Source organism: Octopus sinensis, linkage group LG15 (genome assembly GCF_006345805.1).
Source record: "Octopus sinensis linkage group LG15, ASM634580v1, whole genome shotgun sequence".
Lineage (NCBI taxonomy): Eukaryota > Metazoa > Mollusca > Cephalopoda > Octopoda > Octopodidae > Octopus > Octopus sinensis.
Genome location: NC_043011.1, coordinates 32,863,593 through 32,874,635, shown reverse-complemented (window position 1 = coordinate 32,874,635; position 11,043 = coordinate 32,863,593). Strand labels below are relative to the sequence as shown.

Below are 11,043 nucleotides of genomic sequence, written 5' to 3'. Positions count from 1 at the left end.
TTCGCGGAAGAAAGTTTATGTTCCTATAACCTATGTTAATTCTGTAACCCTTTAAAATGGAAGATAAGAAAGTTCATTTTCGGCACTTGATGCTTTGGGAACCAGACAAAAATTGCTGCAGCTCGGCTGGGATGTGTTACCCCACCCTCCATATTCACCAGATATTGCTCCTTCGGATTTCCACTTATTCAGGTCTCTGCAGAATAGTCTTAATGGTAAATATTTCAATTCCTTGGATGACATAAAAAGATAACTTGATGAATTTTTTGCCATGAAACCACCTCACTTCTGGGAATGGGGTATTTTCAAGTTAAAGGCAAGATGGAGACGCATTGTGCAACAAATTGGTTCATATTTGGTTGATTAAAAATGTAATGGCAAGTATTTATTGACCTTTTTCTTCCTTTAAAAATCGGCATGAACTTTCTGGACAATGCCACTAAGCATTTCGCCTGGCGTGCCAATGATTCTGCCAGCTTGCCGCTTTATAAACAATAATGATAATAATAATAATCTTTTCTACTACAGACACAAGGTCTGACATTTTTGTGGGAGGGGACTAGTTGATTACATCGACCCCAGTGTTGTTTCACTGGTACTTAATTTATCGACCCCGAAAGGATGAAAGGCAAAGTCGACCTCAGCGGAATTTGAACTCAGAATGTAACGGCAGACGAAATACCGCTAAGCATTTCACCCGGCATGCTAACAATTGTGCCAACTTACTGCCTTATAAACAATAATAATAATAATAATAATAATAATAATAATAATGATAACAACAGCATCTTTTACCCTTTGGAAAACACAACACCATGTCTTATATAAACACATAAAAAAAGTTTTTTTTATAAAATGAAAGAAAAGTTATGAAAAACAGAGAGATACCTGTGTAAAAGCTTTCCCACAAGTCAAACATTTGTAAGGCCTCTCACCAGTATGAATACGTCTATGTGTGGCTAGACTGCTTTGACTAGAGAACATCTTGCCACAAATCTTACAGGTATTTGATGGCGACTCCGCTTTAATCCGGCGTGGCTGTACCAAGGACGGCAAATTATTGATACTTTGCTTGAGCAGATGAGATTTTTCATCAGTTGCTTCTGACATCTGACGAGTATGCACCCTCTCATGCTTCTTCCAGTTGCTGGGATCACTAAACTGCTTACCACATACAGAGCAATGGAACGGCTTCTCTCCAGTATGGATACGCTCATGAGCTTTCACATAACCAGATTGGGAAAAACTAGGTTTGAAGGTCAGAGGGAGGAAAAAGGCATTATTAAAACCAAATGAATATCAAAATTACTGTGTGTGTGTGAGTGTGTGTGCGTGTGAGAGAGCGAGAGGGTGTGTATGTATGTTGTGTGTGTGTGAAAGAGAAAGAGTGAGTGTATGTATGTCATGCTGTGTGTGTGTGAGAGAGAGAGAGATAGAGAGTGTGAGAGTATGTATGTTGTGTGTGTGTGTGTGTGGTGAGAGAGAGAGAGAGAGAGAGAGTGTATGTATGTTGTGTGTGTGTGTGAAAGGGAAAGAGTGAGTGTATGTATGTCATGCTGTGTGTGTGTGTGAGAGAGAGAGAGTGAGAGTATGTCTGTTGTGTGTGTGTGTGTGTGGTGTGAGAGAGAGAGAGTGTATGTATGTTGTGTGTGTGTGTGTATGAGTCCATGTGTGTGTGTTTGTGTGAGAGAGAGTGTGAGAGTATGTCTGCTGTGTGTGTGTGAGTGTGTTTGTGAAAAAGAAAGAGTGAGTGTATCTATCATGCCATGTGTGTGTGTGTGTGTGTGTGTGTGTGTGAGTGAGAGAGAGAGAGAGATAGAGTAAATATGTCTGTTGTGTGTGTGTGTGTGAGACAGAGACACTGTGTGTGTATGGTTTGTGTGTTTGTGTTTGTGGAGAGAGAGAGAGAAGGAGAAAGTGTGTGTATATATTATGCGTGTACATGAGAGAAAGAGAGAGAGAGAGAAAGTGTATGCATTTGGTGTTTGTGTGTATGTGAGGTGTGTATGTGTGTGTATGTGAGGTGTGTATGTGTGTGTATGTGAGGTATGTATGTGTGAATGTGTGCATCATGCATGTGACGTATGCAAGTGAATGTGTAATTGTGTGTTATTACGGTCATGGCTGAATGACTAAGAACTTAACGTTGCAAGTATGAGGTTCTGGGTTCAATTTCACAGCATGTCAACTTGGGCAGGTTGTTTTTAACTTAGCTTCAGATCAAACCAAATCTTGTAATTTAAAGTGGACGAACTGAAACTTAAGAGACAACTCATTGGATGGACGGTACCAAATAATTAAAACAGTCCACCCTCATCACACCCATTGTCACCTGCTGCTTCAACCTGAATATTACATTGCCTGTGGAATACTCAGTCACTTGATAATCGTTTCTATTATAGACATAGGTCCTAAAATTCTGAGAGAAGTGGGGTAAAGGGCTAGTCAATCACATTCAGTCAAGTGCTTGACTGGTACTTATTTTACCGATTCTGAAATGATGAAAAACCAAGCCGACCTCCATGGGATTTAAACAATAATGGTTTCAAATTTTGGCACAAGGCATGCAATTTTGAAGAAGGGGGTTAAGTTGAATACATCTACCCTTTGTTCTCAACTAGTACTTATTTTATCAATCCTGAAGGATAAAAAGTCAAAGTCGACCTCAGTACAATTTGAACCCAGAGCATAAACATGGACGAAATACATGGCTAAGAATTTTGTCTGGAGGGCTAAAAAAATCTGCCAGCTCACCACCTTAAATAATAACAATTCTTTCTACAATGGGCTCAAAATTTTAAATTTTGGCAGGAGGGGGCTAGTCGATTACATCAACCTCAGTGCTTGGCTAGTATTTCATCAATCTCAAAAGGACGAAAGTCAAAGTCGACCTCAGCAGAATTTGAACACAACACCAAGATGGACAAAATGCTGCTAATAGGTACAGGGCCTGAAATTTTAGTAGAGTGGGTGCGAGCTGATTACACTGACCCCAGTACTCAGCTGATACTTATATTATCAATCCCAAAAGGATGAAAGGCAAAGTCAACCTTGACGGAATTTTAACTCAGAACATGAAGTCAGATAAAATGCAGCTGAACATATTGTCTGGCGTGCTAATGATTCTGCCAGCTCAATGCCTTAAACAATATTAATAATAATAATGATAACAACAACAACAACAGCAACAATAATAATATGCAGTACCAAACAGTAGCTCTTGAAGCTTCTGATCTTAACTAATTGGGAGTGTTATCATGTACATTGTTTTGTCTTGGTACAAAAGATGAGCTACAGCAAATATTCTGCTCAATACCACAAATTTGCTAGTCAGTTGTTTGACTGTAACCAGTTGAGCATGTCTCTTAGTGGCTGACGATATGTGCACCCTTATATATATGATATATGTACCCTTATCAGATGGGTATACTGGGCTTTGTATATTTTACCCCAGTGTCACTATGATGGCATGTACTGCTCTCTCACTCAATAATAATAATAATAATAATAATAATAATGATAATAATAATGATAATAATAATAATAATAATAATAAGCCGTGGCACGTAAAATACTCCAATGCGACCGTACGACAGGCACCCTTGCCAACCCCCTTTGCTTGTGAAGACATGTTGGGGCAAGCGAAATCGAAATCGAATTGAACCAGCCAGGATCCCTGGTCTGGTGGTACGTAAAAAGCACTATCCGACTCGTGGCCGATGCCAGCACCGCCTCGACTGGCTTCCGTGCCGGTGGCACATAAAATACACCAATCTGACTGTGGCCGTTGCCAGCCCCGCCTGGCACCTGTGCAGGTGGCACGTAAAAAGCACCCACTACACTCACGGAGTGGTTGGCGTTAGGAAGGGCATCCAGCTGTAGAAACATTGCCAAATTAGACTGGAGCCTGGTGCAGCCTTCTGGCTTCCCAGAACCCCGGTCGAACCGTCCAACCCATGCTAGCATGGAGAACGGACGTTAAACGACGATGATGATGATGAATAATAATAATAATAGTAATCCTTTCTACTAAAAACACAAGGCCAGAAATTTTGGTGGAAGTGGGGGACTACTCAATTATATTGACCCCAGTACTTAACTGGTACTTATTTTATCAACCCCAAAATGATAAAAGGCAAAGCCAACCTTGGTGGAACTTAAACTAAGAACGTAAAGGTGGACAAAATGTGGTAAGCATTTTGCTGTGCATGCTAATGATTCTGCAAGCTCGTCTAATGATAATAAATGCCTTGATGCAGCACCAGGCAATGGCTCTCATGGCTTTTGATCTTAACTGATTGGGAGTGTTATCATGTACATTGTTTTGTCTTGGTATGAAAGATGGGCTACAGCAAATATTCTGCTCAATACCACAGATTTGCTTGTCAGTTGTTTGACCGTAGCCAGTTGAGCATGTCCCTTAGTGGCTGACGGTATGTGCATCTCTGATCATGAGCAGAAGTAGTGGGGGAGCATGTGCTGAGAGGAGTTCTTTGGGGTTTGAATAATTAGCTTAGGGAAACATGGATGTTTTGTTCAACATCCTTAAACAAGCCTTATTCAGGGACCTTTTGAGCGGGATGGGCTATCTGACCTGAAGAAAATTCTAACTGGGCCCCACCTGCCAGGTCATGTGCTGTTTATCTTGGTATGAGATCACCATATCGTGCACATATGGTTGTGATGCATGTGCCTGGAGTACCCTTATCAGACGAGTAGTCATGATGGATATATTGGGCTTCGTATATTTGTACCCCAGAGTCACTTTGATGGTATGCACTATTCTCTCACTCAATAATAATAATAATAATAATAATAATAATAATAATAATAATAATAATGATAATAATAATCATTTCTCCTCTAGGCACAAGGCCCAAAATTTGGGGGGAGGGGCCAGTCGATTAGATCGACCCCAGTATGCAACTGGTACTTAATTTATTGACCCCAAAAGGACATAAAGGCAAAGTCGACCTCAGCGGAATTTGAACTCAAAACACAAAGACAGATGAAAAACCGCTAAGAGTTTCACCTGGCGTGCTAACGTTTCTGCCAGCTCGCTGCCTTCAGCATTGATAATGATAATAATAATAATAATAATAATAATAATAATAATAATAATAATATAATAATAATAATAATGGATTCAAATTTTGACATAGTTTTAAGGAAGGAGTAAGTCAATTACTTTGACCCCAATGTTCAACTGGTATTTATATCATTGACACCGAAAGGATGAAAGGCAAAGTCAACCTCCACAAGATTAGAACTCAGAATGTACAGGCAGGGTGAGGCTGATTACATTAACCACAGTAGTTGGCTGGTACTTATTTCATTGACCCAGAAAGGATGAAAGGCAGAGCTGACCTCAGTGGAATTTGAACTCAGAATGTAAAGAAGAATGATATGCCACAAGGCATTTTGTCCAGCATGCTAACAATTCTGCCAGCTTACCGCTTCTCTCAGCCATTTAATAATACAATAGTTCCCTTGTTTAGTTGAATTGGGAAAATGGAATGGTCACCATAGAAACCAGTGATGAAATATATCACCATCATGATTGCTTAGGCTAGTAATAATTGATCAGATCTATAATTCAAGACAATCCAGCCATGACTGTATCATTTTTGTTTTGTTTCAAACATAACATATCTAGAGCCAGATTATCAAACATAGTCTTACATTTTTTACCTTTCTTTCTAAGATGGTAAAATATGATATGAGAGAGAGATTTGGCTGCTGTTTCTAGTGTGTCAAGCAACTGAATCAGTCATGGGCAAACTGTGGCTCTTGGAACTTTCTGAATGAAGAATTCCCCAAGAATTTTTTTCTTGTGGTGCAGCCCACTTGATGATGAGCCATATCTCATGTGGCCCACATGTCGAGAAAGGTTGTCCTTGATTGCATTCAATAAAGAATCCATCATTGGGTATGTGTGAGTGTGTATATGTGTGTGTGCATGCACATACATTCTTTTATTCTTTTTCTTGTTTCAGTCTTTTGACTGTGGCCATGCTGGAGCATCACCTTTGATGTGTGTGCGTGTATATGTATGTATATCTATATGTATATGTGTATGCTGTGTGCATGTGTGATGCAAATGGATGCATAAATGTGTATGTAATATCATCATGGTTGGTAATATAATCTTTTTACACACACACACACAGAGAAAAAAAATACATTTAAAAATTTCAACACATATCAAAACAAGAGAAAAGAATGTTTATAAGATTATATTTGTCATTGTGAGCTAAAAGCTAGCTTCTAGCTATATCTATCTATCTATCTGTACATATATGCATATACATACATGTATGTATATATATATATATACACATATATATATATGTATATATATATATATATATATAATATATATATATATATATATATATATAATATATATATATATATATATATATATATATATATATATATATCTTTATATATAAAAGTGAAGTTGTGTGTCTGTCTCCTACGATTTAGATTCCTAACTACTCCCACATTTTGCGGTGCAGTGTAACCAAAAGTGGGTATCTTATAGTCGTGATTCATATCGAGTCCTTCTGGGTATTAGCGCGCGTCTACGATGAGTCTACGATTTAAAAAAAAATTTACCATAATTTTTTCCCATTTTTAATCCATTTTTTTTGCTATTATATAAGGGAAGTAACTCTCTAAAAATGTATTATTAAATCTCAGAACGTAAAAAGCTACCGTAACACCCTCCTTTGTGGTTAGCCATATTGAGATGGCTATTATACTTTACATCTCTAAAACTGCTTATATAGCTATTTCCCTTACAAACCCGAGCAACGCCGGGTGATACTGCTAGTATATATATATATATATATATATATATATATATATATATTAAAGATGTATAATATTAAAGATGTATAGTAGAATATAAACCAATATGAGGCCTGTTGTGAAGAAGGAAAAATACACAATCAGGTTTTATGAAGGATTGTGAGTCACAGTGTCTATTACTTGAAAACTTTACTCTCTGCATGGTGTATCTAGGAGAAATTAGCCAGCCAGAGCGGCCACTCCTATTAAGCTTTTAGTATTCAGATTACTTTGTCAAATGAAATGTTTATTCATCCACAGTGTTTTGAATTAATCATGCATTATCTTGTAGCTTTGAGATTTCAATGATGTGATTGTTTATTTCTAGAATGATAATATAGGCAGGTGTGAGAGGCCAGATATGGTCAGCTTCAACATAAAACAACGTAGGATTTCAATGATGCGATTTATTGTTAGAATGATGTTGTAGGGTAGGTGCGAGAGGCCAGATCCGGCCAGTTTGAATATAAGACAGGTAGAGTATCTGGGGCAGGTATGGCCAGTCTGGATGTCTGTTAGTTAAAGCTATAACAATGGAAAGATTTGAATACAGTACCAAAAGTTAAAGAGAAACTTATTAAATGTTACAACCTGCTGCTGATTACCCCACCCATGGTGGTATCCATTTACAGCTAGGTGGACTGAGCCAGCAAGAGTTATGCGCCTTGGCTGTGAACACATTGTGGTGGTGGTTATGGGACATGACCAGTGAGTCCTTCAGTTTATAGTCTAATGGCCTACGTTATAAACTTAGATCGATTCAAAGAATAATAATGTCTACAACAGAGTCTAATTTAAAAGCCCTCATCCTTTTTCTAGGCCTCTGAAACTTTGTCTACAGGATTTTAATTAATCTTTCAACGAACTAGTTATAGCTTATAAGACAAACCTTACACTTCCATACAAAACAGTAACTCGTTTCACTCGAAATTACGACAAGATAAAATACAGGGTTGAATTAAAATATGCTTACCGTTTACCACAAAATCGACAAGTGATACGAGATCCAGGGCTTCCACTACTGTTCATTAGACAACCCGGACTTCCGTTACTAGACAAAGCACCATTTTCACAAAGGTTTGACACGGTCAGTGCACCAGGCGGTAGCACACTTAAAGCACAACCATTTTCAGGTATATCATTCGTATTGGTTACACCGCTTCCTCCTCCTCCACCTCCTCCACCACCTCCACCTCCACCACCTCCTCCGCCACCTCCTCCTCCTCCACCACCTCCTACTCCGCTGCCTCCGCCACCACCACCACTACCACCACCACTGCCGCCGCCGCCACCAGTACCACCATCAATGCCACCATTACTACTACTACTGCTGCTGCTGCTGCTAACACCACTAGCCCCACCACCACCTCCACTGGTCGCAGAAGTTTGGTTGAGAGCACCAGGAGGTAGGACGGAGCTGCCAGATATAGATGGTGGTGGTGGTGGAGGTGGCGGGCCTCCCCCAGGAGGCAAGCCTGAACCTGGATCTGCATATGATTCAGCCATAATATCTGCATCAGATATTGCTGTTCCATTCATTGTTACACTTTTTTCAAAATCAGCCCTATAAATTTGAGAAAACAATGAAGAAAAAAGGGGAAATAAAAGTTATATAAACTAAATTGAAAAGAAAGGTACAAAAAAAAAAATAGAAAAGAAACCCCAAAATTCTAAGGATTTTTGAGACAAAAAAAAAAAAAAGGCACAGCTTTTGGAAGTTGGAATACATAAAATATATTAAGGAAAAGGTCCTATATGTTGAAACCCTTTTGTATGATATAATATACTATAAAAAGATGATATCAGAAAAGATAAATGGAAATCATATTGTGAATTTAAGATTGTAACAGGAATAAAAATTAGGTACCTACAACGTGACAGAAAGTGTTATTTGTTGAAAGAACCATTTAATAAATACTTCAACCAAATTCTGGGACGAACAGTAAACAAAAAAAAAAAAATTTACTAATGTTTTTCAGCAGAGTTAGCAAAAATGTAAAAGTGGCAAAAAAAAAAAAATGTTCAGATTTCAAAACTATGTTTGTGTAACACGAAGAGTATTCTTTTTACTGGTGCTCAGAAGTTAGAGTTACAAATGTTCTTCTATACAATGGCTGTGTATAATAATATTGATTTCAAATGTTGGTAGAAGGTTAGCAATTTCAAGGAAATGGGGAAGCTGATTACATCGACCCCAGTTCGATTGACTCCCAAAAGAATGAAAGGCAAAGTCGACCTCAGCAGAATCTGAGCTCAGAATGTAAAGACAAACGAAATATCGCTAAACATTTTGCCTGGCATGTTAACAATTCTGCCTGCTCATGCCTTGAGAGCTATATATAATACTGATTTCAAATTTTGGTACAAGGCCAGCAATTTCAGGAGATCATGTAAATCAATTACATCGACCTCAATGCTCAACTTATTGATTTTGGAAGGATGAATGGCAAAGTCAACCTTGGTAGAATTTGAGCTCAGAACATAAAGATGGACAAAATCCTTCTGAACATGACACCTTAAGTTTTACACATAAAACATACATTTTTGTTTTTACTAAATATTCATTTTTCTAAAAAGAAAACACCCCCCCCAAAAAAAATCATGTCAACATCATTCATCTCTATTATTAGCTTTTCATCACCTTCATCTATTCTCATAGCTTATGTGTTGTTTCAGGTGGTCACAAATTCTTTTTGTCCTCATTACCTGTTCAAATATTGGTAGCAATTACTGTTTCTTTTTGTGATGAGCAGATTGGCTTCTGAGGTTATAACTATGTAGAAATGTCACATCAAGATATATACATTTTTGTGCATGAGACATTTTGTCACCATCTATTTGGCATAAGTAAATGTGCATGGCTTAGTGGTTAGGGTATCGGACACTCATGATTATAAGATTGTGGTTTCGATTCCTGGACCAGTTGATGTATTGTGTTCTTGAGAAAAACACTTCATTTCATATTACTCTAGTTTACTCAGCTAGAAAAACTGAGTGACTCTGCAATGGACCAGCATTCCATTCAGGGATGAATATATATGTCAGAGAAACTTGGAAACCAGCCCTATGCTCATTATAGAGTAATGTGAACCAACCCATTTGGCATAGCTGATTCAGTGCTGACTTATTTAACATCAGACATTTTAACGCATCTCATTCTCTTCATCTCTGTTTCTGCGTTTATGTGTAAGCATATTTCTTTTTCATGTTTATGAAGAGAACGGAAAAATTTATATCAATCATGTTCAATTAATAGATTATAACATATCTCTCTCTTCCTCTCCCTCTCACTATATGCATGTGTATGATTATGTGCATGCATGTATATATGTGTGTGTGTGAGTGTGTGTTTGCCTCTAGTGCTAAAAAGTACTGTCACCGAAATAGGTTCATTGTCCAGTTAGCTGTGCCAAATTGCTAATGTCCAAACTGCTGAATCAAATTGTCTTACTCCATGTTTTTGTTGCATTGTGTATGTTATGTGAGTGTGTATATGTGTGTGTGTGTATGAGAGAGGCAGAGGTCTAATGTTCCTCTCCCCATCACAAAATCCCAGCAGAAAGACTCTCATGCATTAGTCAGTGTGGGTCACATGAAAAAAAAAACACATGGAGTTCTTTTGTAGGTAAAACATAAAAACAAGAAGAAAAAAAAACCAATCTATCTCATGTCATTCACAGGTAAATATAGAATAAATATAAATACTGAAAATATACATTCCAGAGATAATCATAATCTTAATAAGCGTTATAATTTTCATCATCATTATCATCATCCCACTGTTGTCATTATCGTCATCATCATCACCAATCATCAATAATAAGGCCAGGGTTTTTTTCTTTTCGAAGGAGGGGCTTACTTAATTATATCAACCCCCATTACTTTTATTGACCCCAAAAGGATGAAAGGCAAAGCTGACCTTTGCAGCATTTGAACTCAGAAAGTGAAGCCAAAAGAAATATCGCTTCACTTAACATTTTGTCTGACATACCGATTCTGCCACCTCGTTGTCTTAATAAAAACGGGTTTCAAATTTTGGCACAAGGTCAGCAAGCCCAGGAGAAGAGGTAAGTCAATTACATCGACCCCAGTATTCAATTGGTACCTATTTTATCAACCCTGCAAAGAATTTGAACTCAGAACATAAAGACCGATGAAATGCCGCTAAGCATTTTGCCTGGCATGCCA

The 11,043-nt window shown here is 37.9% G+C and overlaps 1 protein-coding gene and 1 long non-coding RNA gene across 2 annotated transcripts in view; both read right to left on the bottom strand.

The window, feature by feature from the left end:
* LOC115219669 (zinc finger protein 271-like) overlaps positions 1 to 7,993 on the bottom strand; it is a 16,935-nt gene extending 8,942 nt beyond the window's left edge. Inside the window, exons 1-2 of the mRNA XM_029789845.2 lie at positions 7,829 to 7,993; positions 889 to 1,246 (exon numbers count right to left, since the gene is read on the bottom strand). Of these exons, the coding sequence (XP_029645705.1) occupies positions 889 to 1,246; positions 7,829 to 7,884 (414 nt within the window). The 5' untranslated portion in view covers positions 7,885 to 7,993. The remainder of the gene's footprint in view (positions 1 to 888; positions 1,247 to 7,828) is intronic.
* Positions 7,994 to 8,169: 176 nt separating this feature from the next.
* Positions 8,170 to 11,043, bottom strand: part of LOC115219653 — a 171,191-nt gene continuing 168,317 nt past the window's right edge. The window contains exon 8 of the long non-coding RNA XR_003882355.2: positions 8,170 to 8,419. This is a non-coding gene — a long non-coding RNA (uncharacterized LOC115219653). The remainder of the gene's footprint in view (positions 8,420 to 11,043) is intronic.